Below are 21,189 nucleotides of genomic sequence, written 5' to 3'. Positions count from 1 at the left end.
TTGGTCATTGTTATCTTGAACAGGAGATGTCTGTCCACGGTATTCTTGTCAGAACGTGTAAACAATATTATAAAGTATGTAATGTAATGGACTGCATAACGGAGAAATAATCAGAGTTAAAGAATAGAACAACGTGAGCCCCCATAAGTAAAATATAACACTTTTATCACATAAATAAAACAAATAAAAATGAACATGCTATTTGAATGACAGGCTTACTATTAGGAATACAATTACAAAATTAATAGAACTGCAGTTACCCGTTCTTTTAATACCGATTAAACCAAAACCAGGATAAAATCGAGTGAATGATTTTACTATAGGAAGCGCATGCCGGCATAACCTTGTGGCCTCAGCGACTTCCATTTTCAATGTTGGCGACATGTGAGTCCCTCTACTCTTTATCTCTCAAGTCTATTCCGGGTCATCAAGTGTAACTTAGATCTCTGTTCTTGTTTTCCACTGCGTTGTGTAAATATGGAACTAAGTTTTCTTCAGATAAATAAAACGCAACTTAATAATCGTCAGGCTTTCATACTTCTGCGATCGAACAACTTTTGTTACGTCATATTTCGTATTATCTTAACCCAACATAACAAGGGCCAATATGAACACTTTGAAAACCGATGAACACACAACGCTATTATCAAAAAGTTAATGTCTTTTTCCTGCTACTCAGCATTTCTAATTCAACTATGACACAACTAGGCCTCTTAATACTGCGTTACCGTGGGCTATAAATCATTAGCTGAATGATGTCAGTCGACATGCGCTGATTTCTCGAACAGAAGAATTTAAAACTTATTAAACAAATTAATTAATGGACTTTACGTTTTGTCGTAACTATCGTACTTGATAACTAGCAACTCGTTGACATATATAGTAAAATCGATTATAGCATACATGATGCATGAAATTTAAGAAAGATAAATTCACGTATTCAAATAATTTCCATCAAAAATTAATACATACAATGTTAAGGATTCATAATTCATATTACACCTAAACGAGAAAATTCGAACGAATTAATATCAGTGAAATATCGTATGACATTTGTAGGATACACGAGCCATATACCATTCTAGACAAACGACTGCAACAAATAATTCGAAAATCAAGGAAAATTTAAGTATGAATTTTATAGGAATATATGTAACACATGATTACAGTAAATATCAGTGACGCTATTGAGATACACCTCGTGCTTTTCCGAGACTCGCTTTCTTTCCTATGAAGTAAAAATCTCTCTTTCCAGTGTCCGTCACTTCCTGACTCCCGTTCGTTGGTCAATTTATAACGAGAAATCTTGTTATGTCCGGGAGCCAGACTTCCCCGTCCACAAAATTTAATCGATGGAAATTACTTAAAGCAATGAATTTCATCCTTTTAGCACACTCCCTCGCTTTGTTTAGCCAATCAGGATTAATTGAATCTAACTGCCAAAGATTGAACACGGATATCGAAACTATAATAATTCCCTCTACTCCGACTTTATTAATATCAATTCTGGAAAATGTCATTTCATGACATTCTTTTCAAATGGCGAGAACTTTTTCTCAGGTTTATTTCAACTTTGTCAATTTCCGCTACTTACTCTCCACGATAACATCTACTACTATATCTCTCTATACGTTATCCCAGCAAGTCCTAATTAGTGATTACCAAACCAGAGCACCCATCCTTCGCAGGCAGCGATTTAATGAGGGCCTAACCCATACATCAAAGTTACTTGTTACTAATCAGTCTGACTAGGACAAAATGTGCTGAAAGAACATCTATAAACAATTTTATGTATGTATGTATGTATGTATTATGTATGTATGTATGTATGCATGCATGCATGCATGTATGTATGTATGTGTGTTTTTGTTACTTTTATATGATATGAGGATGAAAATATTCCTGTTAAATATGCAGTTCCTGGTATTACAAACAACTCTTACAATTGTATTTTAGATCAACAACAAAATGAAATGCACAAAACTTTTATTCCGTGACAGTTAACAATGTAGAAGGATTTTTTCAGTTGAAATTATATCTGCAAATGTTCCCGTGACAAATTTAATCATGAGGGCTGTAGGTAATCATGATAATCATCAATTACTATTTGTTGCAGTTGCAGGAACATCGGGCCATAGAAGAACGCCAGTAAAAGATGAATACATATCTCCCCAGGTTTGGGAACCTGACATGCACCTTACCCAGACCCTGTGACCGGCAGAGCAATGTAATGCCGCAGCGGTGCTTCCTTGATCGACGTCTACGTTATCGAATGCATTTGTTCTCCCTTTCCCTAGGCCCTCAACTACAATTTCAGTTTGTACGTTTCCTCTGTGAGGCACAGATAAAATATTGGTAGAGAATAGGTACGTGCCAGATACTGGACATGTAAATATTCCGGTGGTTGGGTCGTATGCGCTACCTTCATTGTAATCAACCTTGTCAAATAGAAGAGAGTGTCCTTTTGCCATCGCGACTGGTGTAGAGGAAAACATAGCAGTAAAAGCAACCTTTATTGTGACGGCCCTTTTAATGCCTTTTATGTCAGCCATAGTTTTTGCTACAGGAACAAACAAAACATAGAAAACGTGTTTAGTATTAGTTTATTAGTTTGCAATATATATATATATATATATATATATATATATATATATATATATATATATATATATATATATATATATATATATATTAGCTGAACGAGTATTCTAGAACTTTTAATATTACAGCTGCAGATGAAAATGTACAGATTGATTTAGACGTATTTATTTGTTAGTACAACAAAGAGGAGGCAATTCCCTGCAAAATAACATTTCATGAGTATGCGCTTCAATTTGTATTTAATTCGTTTAGGAAGTTGCACACTTTGATAAGACGGATACAATTCTGAGAAATTAAATCCTCCGCCAAAGCATTAAATCAGAAGACACTGCATAAACTGTTGGAAGATTGGGAACGAAATAAACAACATGCATATAATCTTTTTCTGCAGTGAGTTGCGTGAGATATTCCCTGGTATGCTAGTGACAGACCATTACGAAAGAATGTGTATCACTTGGTGATAATGACGAAGTGTCGAGTCAAAATAATCCATTGGTGAGAACGATATAGCGTCAGTGAAAAGCCAGAGACAGACAATGACACTATATATATTCATTTCAGAAGAGTTGCGTTTGATTATGGTTCTCTCAAAAGAATAATGACGCGGGAAATATAACTTAGCATAACTTTGAAAATGATTTACTAATGACGTTTTGGATAAACCGTCGTGTAAATGCATTTAATAATAAAAGGAAGTACAACAAAAAGTCAAAATTAATAAGACAAACTATATGTGCATGGTAAACGCTATGGGTGTACTAGGTACTTAATAGAGGCTGTATAATACAACTTATGAATACATTGATGTATACTGTAGTCAAATAAGATTCATCCATAAACCTGCCCATCCATCCTGTTAGCAATGCTTATTTAGCGGATTTTATGATGTTAATATACCCATTAAATAGAAAATTATACTACTACTACTAATGCTACTACTACTACTAATAATAATAATTATAGCTTTGTAACAGTCATTTCTGTTTTCTTTTAGGGTTCTTAGCAAAGGAAATGCACATACATGCTTTCATTTGTTCATTCGACAAACGGATAGTCTTTAAAACGTTTTAGATGCGTTGGCATATCGAAATCAACTTCCAGTTCGTTCAACATGTGCTAATATGAGGTATTTTATACAGGCATATATACACTAATAGCCCGACCATATTAAATCTTGGTGTGTAAGTACACAATAAGGCAATTTATTATAATTTCATCTTTGTTGGAATATAATTTGTTATTGAATGGTGCTTGTCTAGGCGATACTATTCTAATTGCACTACCAATTCCATGATCGATCTTTAAAACATTGCCAAATTTATGTAAGATGCCAATTCTTAGAAACAGCATCATGAGCTAAACCAGATGGTCTATAATAATGTGCTGGGGCAAGTCTGCAGTGTTTCATACACAAATTTGAAACTCCTTGAAGATGTCACGTAGCATTATAGAATCTTGCTTAAGTAATTGGTGGGTGGATACCTAATATTTGAAGATTGAATTGCGACATCATATATAATTATTTAACCGTGTCCACTTCCCATGTGGCTACAAGTTTAATTTTTCCATACTTATATATACATTTACAAATATATCATCTTCATTCCCAATGTTTTCAAAGTCTCTCTATTTTATCAGATATCTTTTAAACCAGTGACTGTATAATTGCATATGACTACTGTTTGTATTGGTGCAATACAAAAACTGTTAACGTGTTGTTTCTATTCGTTTGTTTGTATTGTCACAAGCGTTTTTGTTCTTGTACAATTCAGGAAAATCCACATTAGAACATTCATTAAACAGGCGATTTGAATATTAAATCCTGTCAGTCATCCATTTCGTATGTTCGCTGTTTCCTGAGCACAAACTGATGTGAAAAATCTCATCAAACCGAGAGAGAAACTATCCATGTCACCTTTGCGAAATAAATTAATATGACTTTTCTCTGGTACATTTCTTGGTATTTAATTTGCTCGCATAGGCTTTTCAACCAAATGTTTCTTAAGTTTGATCATTAAATCTAACTGTACCTTTACAGTACCAAATTGTCAAATGTTTCCAATGTTGCCTTTTCGAGTATGGAACAGTGCAAATGCTTTTGTTACATTAAAATATGAACTTACATAATTTCTTCGTGATGATTTTGTATATGTTTGCTTGTGCGAACGTCTTAAAATTTTCATCTTAAGAAATGTACAAATAGAAAATTCAATCTATTTCAAACTTGCTTCTGGCGTTTTTGTTTCGGTTGGCTGATATCATTAAAGTATTTTTATCACTTTTATCTAATCATGTCTATTATCCTATTGTAAAATTGCATTTTCCATGTTAGAAAGATGGAATTTCAGTCTATCAGTGAGTGATGTCACCAGTAAACCGGAGCTCCCGTACGATAGTGCTGATCTAGGTTAGATCGTAATGACACTTTGAATTTATCAACAAGTCATCCTTTTTCTTTATTTTGCTTGGGGCACGAAACGGATCGTACCATTCTACAAGTTCAGGGTCCTTAAGAACTGTCGTCAGCCATCTAATCGGAAATGTCTCGACATTGAGCAAACAATGTTAACATGCAGAACAAATACAGTGAGAAAATGTGACATCATTATTAAATGAAGAAGCAGTCGTTTTTATATTTCTCATAATTAAACGGTCGAATTAAAATGTTATCAAATATTACCTGTCTGAATGCGATTCTTGAAAGACAGAAGTTCCTTGATTTTATCTCCCATCTCAGCCTGACGTGACTCTATGTTGGAAACAGCACGTCGTATCCAGACGGGGCCAGACGATCCGATATCCATATTGTCATGTGTTTCTTTGGGATGAAAAACCTTCATGGTACCTGATTTTGTCACATTATAATCAGTACTATTGTCGTCCACACCATGTACTAACACCCATATTCGCTCTTCAGCCTTTTGCAACCTGAATTCTAATTCCTGCATATTCGTCAATCGTCTCTGAGCCTCGTCAAGACGGTTTTTAAGCACACCAATCTCTTCTAACTTTTTATCGAACTCACGATCGCGTTCTTCCAAATCCCAAATTTTCTTCAGAAGTAATGAAATAATTCCACCATCCTGATCATATTTGACTTTCTCATCTGCCCTTCCAGAATATATTGCTTGAAAGAGAATACAAACAAAAAATAAACTATGCATCCTGTCAAAAATCGTTGCAACCACCTGGTGCTCTATACGCCTCCCTTGCATTACAGTTATGTCTGTCACGCGATTCCTTTATATCGGCCAGTATTGCTTTGATAAGGCTATACATGTCATTGGTAACCACACCTTGTATGTGTTATTAAATTAACCTTGACGCTATCCATTACGACATTAATGACATGTAAATATATTAACCTACTAACCTGCTCCCTACCACCTATATATTATACAGCTATACAAACATTATCACGTGCGATTACAGACAAAGAATAAAGGACTAAAAGATAGATATTAAGCAGATAAAAATAAAGATCAGCAGGACAACATACATATATACACATATACATGCATTGACACACGTATATATACATACATACATAAATGCATGCATGCATGCATACGTACGTACGTACGTACGTACATACATACATACATGCATGCATGCATGCATGCATGCGTACGTACGTACGTATGCATGCATGCATGCATGCGTACGTACGTACGTACGTGCGTGCATGCATACATACATACATACATACATACATGAGGCCGCCACCACCTTGATACATCGTATTTGATTGTTCAAGCGAATGGCGAAACCATAAAATAATACTAGAATGAGTTGTATACAAACGAAAGAAAATATATATTTCTGTTTCTTTTCTAAATTGGGAAGTGTGAAATTGGAGTCTGTTTAAGAAAAACTACTTTTGTTAAAGAAAGGTTACATATATATCAACTCTTCTAGTTACTCGAATTTCAGTACGTTCGTTTATAAATTATCTATGAATTTTTCAATAAACCATTTAATATGAAGTTTGAATGAAATAAAGATTGTTTCATCTTCTAAATTAATGAAACTATCAAAAGTGTAAGAAACATTTAAACAGTTGGGGATCAGCACAAAAGGCTCGTTTTGATATTTCTGTTTTCGTTTATAAAACCGATAAACAGACAGGCAATCCATTACAAGTAAGTGTATTTGCAATAACGATCCATTGAAGGACCTTTTCCATTTTCATTTTGATTCAAAAAGATTATATCATGTAGAGTATCCGCATCTACTGTTTGTAAACGAAGCTTGTTTTCGAATAAATACTGTTTTACTTTTTGTTTGGTTGTTGTTGTTCTAGGGTTTAACGCCATTTTTCATCACAAGATAGGCTATACATGGCGGCCAGTATAACTGGTGGAGGAAGAACCCTGGAAAACCCAGGGAAGAACCACCGACCCACGAGAAGCTACTGGCAGGCTTTCCTACGTACCCACGCTAGCCGAGTCTTGGACTCGAACCCACGCAGAAAGAGATGAGATTGCAGTGATCCGGAACAGTGAGCGCTTTAGACCACTCGGCCACTCGGGGCCCCCTTTTAGTTCGGTAGTTATCATGTATATACACTACACTATTGATATTTACACACAAATATTAAAGTAACCCTATCATGTGCATTTTCTTTGTTCTAGCTAACTTTCAGTGGATACATTTTTCGGTGATAATGTGTCTTTGTTTTATATTATTGGTTCTTATTTCTGGAATGGTAGATATCTAAGCAAAGACTTGTATGCTGATAACGTTTAATTCCACAAATATTACTTGAAACGTTTTCCCGATTTCTTGGGATTTTTAAAACAAAATATTAATATAGAATGCGTTGGAATATAAATGCACAATTGCAGCTGACATTTCATTTGGATGGTCATATTTTATTGTGTTTAACAGTACAGCATTTCGCTCGAAAGCAAACAAATAATCATCACCATAGTAACTAATTATTTTTTACCTATGAGAAGACTTTTCCATACAAATGGATCATAACTCATCTTGTTAATCTTTTTGACAAAAATCACCAATTAGTATTTACTGCATCTGAATCATCCCAACGAAGAAACCCTAACAGTGTATTGTATAAGCAATCCTGAATTTTCGGACTGATACGTTTCGTGGGGCGCTTGAAGATTCCTATGATATTTTCATAACCGTACACAATGTTGATCGCGACCAAATCGAATACAAACGGGTGGCATACATTGAACAAATATGGCACCTCCGGAGAAGTTCATTGAAGGCTAGCTTTCTTGCTCTTGATGCGCAGCATCTGCTGACAAAATACTTAAAACAATTTCCAGTGACAGAAATGCTTATTACTGTATTTATAAATCGATATATTCATTAACTTCGACTGAGCATAAACCTTGATATTTTTTCCAACCATTGTTTGAGGCAAGTGTTTATTTGACGATTTCGCATATGACATTGCTCAGATTTACTGATCCAAATTATGTATATTTAAAACTTGTAAGACCTGATGGGTGGACATTTCTGGAAAGTTATCATGGGCCAAATCGACTCAATAATTAGGCATGGCGATCTGCAAGTACATACTGCATTAAAGGTTAAGCTGCTGGGTCACACTGATCAAAAGTTTCAAATCAACTTTCAAAATGCATTATTTTCCTATAATTGAATTGTGTATGTAAACTATTGAGGATGTCACATTTAGTAGCGGATGTCTGTTTTTAAGATGTACATTTTTCATTGTTTCTTTATCTGTTGTATTACGAGAATTTGCTCTTTGTATGTCATCATCCCAATTTAGCACTACTTGCAAGGAAATGCTATATTAGTCTGCTTACAAACATTTGTCATAGATATTGTACTTGTGTCTATCATTTGTGAAAGATAAAAGCACAAAGACGTTGTTCCCCATCTTAGGTCTAGGAGATTCTAATTTTGATGCAGAAAGTCATATCCAGGCCTAGCCAAATACCAACACTCAAAATTTGTTTGGACCGTTTAAATAACTAATTCAAGTCACTTCTTCTTCTAGCATCGGCTCGCTAGATAGTTTCTCATTCTGTGTTTTAATTGATGGATTCTTTCATCTGCTGTTTACACTCTCCCCGATAAAATCTTCGTTAAAGGGTGTTCTAACCAGAAATATTTCTTTATTCATTCCGCTTATAATTATTTAGTTTGGAAACATTTCAAAGTAATTTGTGCTGTCATCATGCTTTGCATTCTATGTGGTATCATGCCCTCCATGGACTTTGCCTACATGCGGTGCATCAATTGAACTATCATGAGGTGCATGGACTGTGTCATATTCGGCATGGACAGTGTAAGCATGCTTTGCATGGACTATGTCATAATGTGCATGGACTTTGTTATCATACTTGACTGTATCATCATTCATTTATTAGGTCAATCAGATAGCTGAATATAACAAATCTGCTCTCCGTATCGTGCTTCTTTTTTGTTTAGGTTAGTTGGCTGATTATGGCATATTATTTTCTATAATCGGTCTTATTATCTTGTTTTGCATTTTGTATTGCATTGGTAGATATGAGAAGGATAGAATTTTGATTTATTAGTGGATCATTACATTAGTGTACCAGACACACATTACAGTACAGGGAAACAAGAGAATATAGTTAATGAGACATTTCGGGATTTATATCTATCAGCCAAATTATCATAATATTTTAAACATTTTTTATGTTCCAGTTACCATTTAGTCTTAGGCTGTTAAGGCTTTGAATAAGAAAAGTCAATATTCTGTATACGATAAAAGTTTAAGTTCATTATAGAGTAATCCTTTCTCATTGTCTAGTATTTAAAGTTTTGAATGAAAAGGCAATGGAAAATATAACCCGTTTGAATGCGATTCTTCAAGGACACATATTCCGCCAGCTCGTGGTATCCACACGGAGACAGAGGAACTGATATCCATTTCGTCACATGTCACATTAGTTTCAAACAACGTCATGGTCACTGATCTGTTCACACTACAATTAGCTGTATTACCTTCCCCTCACGATTTTCTTACATCCATATTCGTTCTGCAGCTTGTGCAGCCGGTATTCTACTTCCATGCATATTCGCCAAAAGTCTCTGAGTCTCGTCAAGACGCTCTTTAAGCACACCAGTCTATTCTAATTTTCTATCAAACACTGGATCGCGTATTTCAAGTCCCAAATTGTCTTCAGCACTACAGGAATGATTCCACGTTCCTGGTGATAGTTGAGTTTGTCTTCTGCCGCTCAAAGGTTATATTGCTTGAAATAAAATACAAAAAAAAAGGATTAAACTTTGCATCCTGGCACAAATCGTGGCAATCGGTAGCTCCTCAATACTCCTTTCTTGCTATACATGTATGTATGCCACACGATTTTTTATATCTGCCGGTATCGGTTTGATGAAACAGCACATATGTCATCGGTCACCTTAACTTACATTTAAAATTAAATGTCCTTCACCTTGTCATTGCACCAAGACAGCAATGACGAGTCTTACACATGAAGAAAGAAACTAACCTACCTACCTATTCCGTACCTCTCTGCACATATATACATGCATACATACATACATACATACTGAACCGCCGGTGCATTACGTTGCGGTAATTGAACTATCATGAGGTGCATGGACTGTGTCATCATATTCGGCATGGACAGTGTAAGCATGCTTTGCATGGACTATGTCATAATGTGCATGGACTTTGTTATCATACTTGACTGTATCATCATTCATTTATTAGGTCAATCAGATAGCTGAATATAACAAATCTGCTCTCCGTATCGTGCTTCTTTTTTGTTTAGGTTAGTTGGCTGATTATGGCATATTATTTTCTATAATCGGTCTTATTATCTTGTTTTGCATTTTGTATTGCATTGGTAGATATGAGAAGGATAGAATTTTGATTTATTAGTGGATCATTACATTAGTGTACCAGACACACATTACAGTACAGGGAAACAAGAGAATATAGTTAATGAGACATTTCGGGATTTATATCTATCAGCCAAATTATCATAATATTTTAAACATTTTATATGTTCCAGTTACCATCTAGTCTTAGGCTGTTAAGGCTTTGAATAAGAAACGTCAATATTCTGTATACGATAAAAGGTTAAGTTCATTATAGAGTAATCCTTTCTCATTGTCTAGTATTTAAAGTTTTGAATGAAAAGGCAATGGAAAATATAACCCGTTTGAATGCGATTCTTCAAGGACACATATTCCGCCAGCTCGTGGTATCCACACGGAGACAGAGGAACTGATATCCATTTCGTTATACATACTGAACCGCCGGTGCATTACGTTGCGGTTATGTTGTTTGCAGTTTGATTCAACTTACATTGCAAAATATATAGGGTAGTTCAAGTTGTTTATCAGCTGTACAAATTCCACTACTTTTCAAAAGCTATTGTATTACTTATTTCTGATTGGAATAAGTTGTTTATCAGCTCTACAAATTCCACTACTTTTCAAAAGCTATTGTAATACTTATTTCTGATTGGAATGATTTATAACATAGAAATCACATCCGATGCAGTGAAACTCACTAATTACTTATATCTGGAACTATTGAGACTATTGCACATTTGTTTGTCTAATTTGATGTTAAGCTCGCCGGTACGACCCCAAATCCCATTTGTTACATAAATATGTACACAAAATCAAAGGTGATTATATAAATTTTAGTCTGGCACAGTAGAATATTAAGTCATTCTATACAGCTAAGGGTAATTTTGTCAGAAAATTATAAAGCGTCTAGTTTTGATATTCAATAAACAAATATGTTACAGAAAGTTTCACTGATGTCAGTTGTGTATAATTTTATACATGTGTTTGAGAATATTAGAGTGATTATCTAATCTACTGGATACACCTTATTTCTGCCACTATGAAATTGTATGTGAGACCAAAATAAATAATACGGGGAAGCTACATGCTGTTTTATAGAACTTGATATGTTTAGCAAAACCTGTGTTTTGAAATTATATTGACGTAACTACTATTTCTTGATCTTCGAAATTAATTAATTGTTCAAAATTTGTAACCATTTTAACACCTCCACAATTGTATTGTTGCAAAACACAGAAACATGTAGAAATTTAGGTTATTCTGAACAGGATAGATTTTCAAAAGTTTTCTCAACATATTAAAAAAACGCAGTTGTAAGATACATGCAAACTCGTCACGTTAGTATCATTCATTGGCTAGGTGGCAATAGTAAATACGACTTTGTAATGCGCACATTTGTTAGATATATTGGCTATATTATGCAGTCATATGCATATCTGAATAATATAACAATACATTCAGCCAATACGTAGCCTTATGTAATGTATTATTTACTATGTAATTGAAAATATAAAGAACTATTAATCTTAATGCAATGACGAGGCTCACATGGTCGCAACACTGGTTTACTTACCGTGTTTGACTTTAAAATTCGTCTTTAGATTGAAAACTAGTTCAGATTGGGATCGTTTTTAAACATTTCCTTGCCGTGTTTTGTCATCGTCATCATCTGTATGATAAATTAGAGTCTGCATTCAGAAGTATTGATTTTAATGGGTTCATCATCTGAAAAAAAAGTGCATCATTCTGGAAATATCCCCATGAAATACGAATGATCCGCGATTCCCCAATTGTATAATGCTGTATTAAAATATGCAAGAGAAACTGCTATGAAGCGAAAATGAAATCTGTGTCAGTGACTTCAGAAAGTTAGATAACAGTTACCTAATATTAATAAAGTGGTGATGAATGTATCTGTGATCAAACGGAAGACATAGCCCAAGTGACTTCAGACGGCTTTACTTTGTTGCCAATGGTTACAGCTGAACCAAGATAAGACAAATCTCGTCAACTACATTTTGGGCTGTCTGTAGTAAGTAAGAATCGAAATAGTGTTTCATACAATTGAGGTGCAATTGCCAATTAAATCTGTCACAACTAAGATCTTTCTAACACAACTGTGGAAAAACTATGGAGGTTTCATTAGGGGGTTACAGAATCAACCGGTCCGCGCGGTTTGCAAAGCAGATTTCCCTCATGCAAACTTTCATGGCTGTGCTTCAGTGTCATGATCAACTGCAAACAGCTTTCCTTAACGTATCTTATGTTTTATAATCATCGTGTGTTTTCTTGAAATAACAGCAGTACGAAAGCCTGGATATTTGAATTGGCCTTAGGCAGAAACATTCTGTTAAAGGCCTTTGATCTAAGGATCATTCGGATACAGAAAGTACAATGTCAGTAAAGTGTTAGAACTGCGACATATTTTGCAACTTTTCGCAAAACGTTCAAATTATTTAGAGCCCGTTTCTAATGATGCGAGACACGTTTATCTCATTGTAGCTGCCTTGCAAATTGTAGTTGAAAATATTTGCAAATCTGTTCCTTTAAAACCAGAGGCTTTTCTTTAGTAAACTATGCATATGATCTCACGGGTAACTAGCACGGAAACGATCCTGAATAGAGAGATTAATTGAAGCTACATTGTTTGGGTCCCCCTACTAGTCTCCGATCCAATCTAATGGAACTAATGGAATGCAGTTTTAATTTGATTATAAAATGCTCTTTCTTCATAAATAATATGTGATCGGCTTCGTTCCGTCCTATCTTATTAATGAAGAATCGAATTCATGCCGTATAATATACTGGAAGCATGAATTATTCTTGGTAAGACAATATTGTTCTCACTAAGACAAATAGTCTTATCAAATTTCCACAGTCTATGGTAAAATGTTCCTGTCTTTGAAATTTAATGCTTGCAAAATTTAAACAAAGACACTGAAGAACAAAATGTAGGTCAGAGTCATTATATTTCGGTAGCAGCCTAGTGTACCCATCAGGACGCACTTAGTTGCAAAGTTGCATTGTTCTTTGCAAAAACAATGCCTGAGAAACTGACCTGAAAGCGAAACTTCATCAAAGTCACTGCAGTATGAATGGTAGGTCGAGTGACCTACATTCGTGACCAGAAGTCATCTGCATACAAAATGCCATTACTGCCAAGGACAAATGACTAGGAAAATGACGTATAATCAAAACTAAACCGAAGTCACAGAAGATGGATTATAATAACCTAATTATGTTAATGTGAACTTACCAAGACTCATCTATATGACAAACTACCTGTCTCCTTGATGAATAAACCTTGAAAACGTCTTAATCGTGAAAATGAGGTCACCGTGACTAAGTTTTGGTTGATATATGTGCTAACAAAGATGAATCATTGTGGGGATTTCAATATTTGAGAAATTGACCTAAAGGCCAAACTTAACCAAGGTGTGACGGATGGACGGACAAGAAGGGACAATGATAACAACCATAAAGATGATAAACTGGAAAGATTTATTTTTACAACGGCATGATAACATACTCAGACTTACATTACAACGGCATGATAAGATACTCAGATTTACATTACAACGGCATGATAAGATACTCAGATTTACATTACAACGGAATTGTTGTTGTTGAGTTTAATTATAGTGGCGTGCGCACAATTGTGCATGTGCCACTTTTTTCTGACTGCACCGCAGTCTGCTAGTTGTTCCTGGGGAAGGGGATGGTGCCGCCTCCCCTAGGCTTGTATGGATTCAAGGAACCCTGATAGTTTGGCTTCAATCTGTGGGTCCATAAAGGTCCCTACAGTTGAATGGTTGGCTGTCATTAGTGGGAAGGAGAGCTCGGGAACGGTCCTGCTTGCTTTACATCGCTGGTTTCTTGTTGCATTTGCCTGGTGTTTCTTGCGATTTTTTTTTTATTTTTTATTTATTTTTTTTCGATTTTTTTTTCTTCTTCAAAATGTTCTAAAAGGAGGGGTGATGTTCTATGCTGTTTATAGAGGTTCTTAGTAGAAATCATGTATGAAGAGAGATTTTCAAGGTTATTATTGCATTACTAGTCGAGGTGTTTAGGGTGTGTTTCCTACGTTATGTTATTTATAAGTTTTTAGATATTACCTCTATAAGTTATTTATTAATTAATGTTTTTAGAGATTGAAGGTTATTTATACTTTATTTAGCAGGAAACCGGAGTCCTAGCCGATTATACGGTTCGTTAAGGACATCTAGGACCGAAATCCAGCTGATTACTCGGTTCGTTAAGGACATTAGGACATCCGATTTTGCGGTTTCCTTAGTTTTTTTATAGGTGCTTCGTAAGTGAATTATTTATTAATACTTTTATAAAATTGAATGATATCTTATGGGTTTTTATGTGGTGGCTTCTAAATTTATTTTGCTAGTTACTGGGTCTTTTGGTTTTGTGGGGATAGTAATTATATTTTGTTCCTAAGTCCTGCTGAGTCTATGAATTGATTTATATTTTTATATGCTGATTGTTTATTTTTATTAAAGTCCATAAGTAACTCTGGGTATGGGTGTGGTGATCCAATCTCTTTTTGGTTTTTTGATAGATATTTTCCGAGCGGGTTGATATTTTGGGCATATATTGAATACGTGGTGTAGATCTTCGGTGGTGTGACAGTTAAAGCAGTTAATGGTTGCTGGTTTGGGTCCTATAAACCTTCCAAAACTGCTTGCTAGTTTAGTTTTTCCAGTTATTATCCTGTTTATGGTTTTCTGTTCTAAATAGGTACCCTTAGGTAGCTGTATGTTCCTATGTAGGTTTTTTTTTTTGGGGGGGGGGGGGTGTTCATGGTGCTTTTTACCTTTTGTGGAGGAGTTCCAAAAATCTTGCCATGTTTGGTCTATATATGTTTGTGCGAAGCTTATTGCTTCTGTAGAGCTATAGTTAAGCTTGATAGAGTTTTGATCTCCTAGTTTGGTTTTTGCAACTTTGTCTGCTGTTTCGTTGCCAGAGATTCCAATGTGCGACGGTATCCACATGAGCTCGACTAATTGATGTGCTGTGGTGATATCGTCGATTAATTGGCATGCTCTGTCGAGGAATTGTTCCCTAGAGTGTGTATTGCGATTTTGGATCGATTTGATAACGCTTAGGGAATGACTTATAATGACTGCTTTAGGTATTTGGTTGTCTTTGATTTATTGTAGTGATTCAAGTATAGACCAGAATTCAGTGGTGTAAATGGAGCATAGTCAGGTAATCTGGATCCCGTTTGTATATTTAATTCAGGGATGACTATTGCTGCTGCTGTTCTTGGTGGGTTGTTTCTTTTTGATCCATCGGTATATATTTTAACATAGTCCGGGTATTTTTGGTTGATTTCGTTTACCAGTACAGGTTTTAGTAAGTTTTCTTGTCCTTCTTTATTGCCTAATTTGGTAGCTTCAGTGTTAATCCTTGGTGGTTTTTGTAACCATGGTGATTTGTTCTGGTTTGTATTGTTTGTTACCTGTTTTTTTAGTATTGGTATCTTTTCTCTTAGTTCAAGGAATACTTTGCCACTTGGTGTGATGGGTATGATTTTGGGTTTGAAGACAACTTTACACTTATTTATAGCTATTTTGGTGGGATGGTTGTCTGGGTGCGTATCTAATCAAATGGAGTATCGGAGGAGCAGTTCTTGCCTACGTAATTTTAAGGGTAGTTCTCCTGTTAATGTTTGTAGTTCTTCTAATGATGTTGAGGGTAGTATTCCTGTGCATAATAGTAAGGCTTTTGTCTGGATAGTGTCAAGTTTTTGTAGTACAGGTTGCTTAGCCGAGTTATATGCTTGGCAACCGTAATCCAGTTTTGATCGAATTAGGCTTTTATATATCGTGAGGAGGGTTTCCTGGTTGGATCCCCAGTCAGTCCCTGTGATGTTCCTGAGTAAATTGAGATCTTTGTTACAATTCTGGGTGAGTTGTTCAATGTGCTGTTTCCATGTGAGGTGGTTGTCAAAGAACATTCCTAGGAATTTTACTACTGTCACGTATTTGATTAATTGATTTTGTATATAGAAGTTTGGATAGACTAAGTTGTTATTTCGTTTGGGGGTGAATATGATTGCCACAGTTTTTTCATGAGATATTTTGAAATCCCATCTGTCCGCCAATCTCCCTATGTTGTCTAGGCTCTCCTGGATTTCTTTAACTACTGTGTTATTGGCAGGATTTCCATTCCTCCATATGCCACTATCATCTGCAAATTGTGACAGGTTTATTTTTGTGGAGGCTGCATTCAGGTGAAGGTCGTTTACCATTAGGTTAAATAGTAAGGGACTTATTACACTGCCTTGCGGTGTTCCATTTTCAAGTGAAAATTCTTACGAATGGGTGTTGCCTATTCTTGTGGCAATTTTCCGGCCTGAGGAAATCGCCAATCCAGTTGAACAAGCGTCCAGTTATTCCAAATTGGTTTAGTTTGGCCATTAGTCCATTGGTCCATACTAGGTCGAACGCTTTTTCTAGGTCTAAAAAACCGCTATGATGTTGCGATCGGTTTTACTATGAGCGTTAAAAGCGAGTTTGATGTCTCTTTCCAATCTGAGAAGTTGGTCAGCGGTGGACCGTTTGTTCCGAAAGCCACATTGATTTATGGAGAATAGGTTATTGGTTTCTAGGTGGTGTTTTAACCTATTTGCGATTATTGTCTCCATTATTTTGCAATATTGTTTGTAAGGGAGATGGGTCGGTACGAATTTATGTTGTTGGGATCTTTACCTTGCTTGGGGATTGGTATTACTATGGCCTGTTTCCATTTGGTGGGTAGTTGGCCTTTATCCCATATCCTATTAAAGAGTTTGATTATGGCTATTGTTATATTGATAGGTAGTTTTTGTAGATAATGTAACCTAACTGATCCTTACCAGGGGATGTTTCGTTTTTGGATCGTAGGGCTATCTTCCATTCATGTACTGTGATGTCGCTATTTAGGTGAGATTCTTTTGTTCCTTGGTGTTGAAACATTTGAGGTTGGGTTCCCTCCATTAGTTTGTTGTGTTCTTGAAAGTTTCTGGTGTGATTATTGTTGCTACTCATGTTCGACAAATGCTTCGCTAGGAGGTCTGCCTTATCTTTATTTGTTATGGCTGATGTAGTTGCTTACCATTTGATGGCTTTTATGTTGTCCCATATTTGTTTTGAGTTTGATTTTAGACTCAATTTAGAGCAAAAGGTTTGCCATAGATTAATTTTAGCAGTTTTTATAGTTTGTTTTAGTGCTTTTTCTTTATCTTTATATTGCTGGAAGTAGATAGAATTTTTGGTGCGTTTATATTTATTTAAGGCCCATTTTTTGTCTTTATGTGCTATAGTGCACTGTTTAGTCCACCATGGTACAGGGCTTTTATTTTGGATATTAGTTGTCTTTGGTATGCATCGGTTAGCTGCTTCTATAATTGTGTCTGTTATGTTATCATAATACATGTCAATACTTGGGCTTTCTAAGTTATCTGGATTTACTCTTGCTAGTAATAACTGGAATTGGTCCCAGTCTGCCTGTTGGTACCTCCATTTAGGTGGGGTTTCGGCATGAAAAGATACTCAGACTTACACTACAACGGCATGATATGATACTGAAACTTACATTGCAACGGCATGACAAGATACTCAGACTTACATTACAACGGCATGATAAGATACTCAGGCTTACATTACAACGGCATGATACAATACTCAGACTTACATTACAACGGCATGATACGATACTCAGACTTACATTACAACGACATGATACGATACTCAGACTTACATTACAACGGCATGATAAGATACTCAGACTTACATTACAACGGCATGATAAGACACTCCTGACTTGATTCCACGAAAAGAAAAACAGAGTAAATGATTCAAACTAGGCGCCGTAGATTTCAGAACCTCAGCACCAGAAGTAAACACTCAGGCCTGTCTAAAAGTGAAGCGTTACAATAATACCTATTACAGCAGTGTCGTTCTCTTTTCTTGCATGTGTTCCTCCTTTGCCTACATGTTCTAGTAAAATTTCAAACATTGCTGGACCCGCATTATATAGAAACATAATTCAAAAAGAAAACATATGTAACGGATAATCGACAAACTAAACATTCCACCTGTTTTCTTATATCAAGATCACTGTAGTTGACCTGGTCTAAAAGACGGGAACTTCCGAGGATGAACTGGGCCAGGACATTAAAAATCCACATAGACTGGATAATAAGAGAACGTTGCTGTATAGGTAACGTATCGTCGAACATATAATTTAGTATTGTTGTGCCATCGTCTTCCGCTTTAACAATCAATTAATACTTGGACGGATAATATTTCCTGCTTGTCAACTTTGTTCAGCTATATATATATATATATATATATATATATATATATATATATATATATATATAATTATATTATATGTGTGTGTCTATGAATGTTCGTTATGGCATTTCACACGAACTGCTCAAAATTTACTAACTATGAGGAATCTAAATTAAAACTAAACACAGTATGCAGGAGACAAAATTGTATTTAAAAAATGCTTTTGTGCCTCTACCACATTTTCAAATCAAGTATACGAGCAGTACTATTTGTCACGGTTTTAACATATGTGATGAAAACTACATCAGCGCATACCCTATATTGATGTGATATCATTATGATTATACAATTATTGAATACCATTTTGAATTCACCTTTTGGTGTGGTGCGCATATACTATATAGGTACACTTCCAGATTAATTTCAGCTTTAAATCATGTTCCTCAGCCAATCGTTGATAAGGCGATGCAACCGAAGATCAATTGGTGCTAAATCAGAACCTTATGGAGGAATTGCCAAAATTTAGATTATGTACTCCTTCCGGAAGTCTGTCAGGATGTGCGAATGTATGCGTGTATTTTCAAAGAGTAGACCGATACATTGGGTACAGAAGGTGGTTCGATAGTGTTTCAGTTGTTTTAGCACCACTGCATGCTTGAACCAATCTACTGGCACTAGATGAGTCAGAGATACCTGTTGAATCTAACATTACTGCCACCATAACTCTTTTATCATGCAATCTACGTCAATATATGTGTGGTTTCTGTCTAAATAAGACCGGTCTTGAGAGCTAATAAATGTTTCATCATCTGCGACAATTTGATCCAAATTAGTTTCATCAGTCTTTTCATTGTTTGAGAGTAGATGTTTGATCATTACAAACCGTGTTAGTAAATCCTGCACAAATATGTCTGCAACGATTGCATTTCTTTGATAATTATGCAAAATTACAGAATTGGTGCTGCAAGAAATGTTGATATGTGAGAAAGCTTGCCAGTAGCTTCTTGTAGGTAGGTGGTTCTTTCCGGCGTTTTCCGAGGGTTTCCCTGGTTCTTCCTCCGCCATTAATACTTGCCGCCATGTATAGCCTATCTTGTGCTGAAAAATGGCGTTAAACCCTACAACAACAACAACAACATCATTCAATACAAGCAGACTAGACTATAAGCTATCGTTGATCCATTGCGGTTTAAGGTCGTTTCTTTGTATTAAAATGATTCTCGCATCAACACCAGACCATTTGAATTTATATCATGGATATCAGTTGTGAAAAAATACCTGTGATGTTTAGTTAGATATAACTAAAAGACTTTGTCGTCGTATTGTATCACCATTCACATAAATCGGTCAGATAGCTGTTGCATCAGTATGATCATAATAATTTTAAAATGTTCATATGGTCCAGGACTTTCACCTACTATCTAGTCCTATAATTTTAACACCTTTTGGAAGAAATGACAATATTCTGAACAATTATATGCGAGAGGGGTTTGCATGTTCAGACTATGACGATAAATGTGTCCTCTTATTTAGAAATTCAAAGTATACGCTACAAATGCCATGGAAAAGTACCTCCTTGAGTGCAGTTCTTCTCGGACAAAACTTCCGTACTTTTCTCACTCACCTCAGCCTATGGCGACTATACGTTGGATACTGATCGTCGTATCGAAACCAAGCAAGAGCAACTGCTATCCATAATGTCATGTGTCATCTTGATTTCAATTAACTTCATAGTAACGCATTTTTTCACCTTGCTATCAGCATTATGTTATCCACACGATATGCTAACATCCATATTTGTTTTTCAGTCTTTTTTCAACCAGTACTCCAGTTCTTGTATATTAGTAAGTTGTCTCTCAGCTCTGTCCAGACGCTTTCTAAGTACATTAATCTTTTATAATATTATAATGCGTTATTCCAAATCTCAAAGTTTCCTCAGAATTACAGACATTATTCCACCATCCTGGTGATGGTCGAGTTCATCACCTGCCGCGCCAAGGTATATTGCCTGAAAAGAAATATATAAAATAAATTGACATCATTCCACAAATCGTGGCATCCACCTGAACGTCAATACATCTATCTTGCAATACGTACATGTCTGCCACAAGATGCATTATATCTGCAGGTATTGGTTTGATAAGACTGCACATATGTCATCGGTCACCTCGCCTTAGATTTAAACACAAATAGCCTTCACATTGTACATCGCACCAAGACTATAATGACGACTCTTACACATGGAGAAAAAAAAACTAACCTATCTACCTACTCCGTACCTCTCTTCACGTACATACATACATACATGCATACATACATACATACATACATGCATGCATGCATGCATGCATGCATACACACGCACGCGCGCGCGCACGCACGCACGCACACACACACATACATACATACATACATACATACATACATACAAACATACATACATACATACATGCATGCATGCATACATATACACACA

At 35.7% G+C, this 21,189-nt stretch overlaps 1 protein-coding gene and 1 long non-coding RNA gene across 2 annotated transcripts; both read right to left on the bottom strand.

Annotated features, from left to right (window-relative positions):
• Nucleotides 1-1,969: 1,969 nt before the first annotated feature.
• On the bottom strand, nucleotides 1,970-6,248 carry LOC149793643 (uncharacterized). The gene is made up of 2 exons (XM_089966442.1): nucleotides 5,282-6,248; nucleotides 1,970-2,560 (listed from the first exon to the last, which is right to left on the bottom strand). Exons 1-2 carry the CDS (start codon nucleotides 5,814-5,816, stop codon nucleotides 2,097-2,099), a joined length of 999 nt encoding a protein of 332 aa, XP_089822568.1. The 5' UTR covers nucleotides 5,817-6,248; the 3' UTR covers nucleotides 1,970-2,096.
• A 3,095-nt stretch (nucleotides 6,249-9,343) lies between these two features.
• On the bottom strand, nucleotides 9,344-20,712 carry LOC149793642 (uncharacterized). Its single transcript, XR_016422581.1, has 3 exons — nucleotides 20,338-20,712; nucleotides 11,993-12,088; nucleotides 9,344-9,827 (listed from the first exon to the last, which is right to left on the bottom strand). It is a non-coding gene; the product is annotated as an uncharacterized LOC149793642 (long non-coding RNA).
• Nucleotides 20,713-21,189: the final 477 nt, after the last annotated feature.

This window comes from Sinohyriopsis cumingii, chromosome 8 (assembly GCF_028554795.1).
Source record: "Sinohyriopsis cumingii isolate HCF-2022 chromosome 8, ASM2855479v2, whole genome shotgun sequence".
NCBI classification, from domain to species: Eukaryota; Metazoa; Mollusca; class Bivalvia; order Unionida; family Unionidae; genus Sinohyriopsis; species Sinohyriopsis cumingii.
The sequence above is the reverse complement of the archived record's forward strand: the minus strand, read 5'-3'. Positions and strand labels throughout refer to the sequence as shown.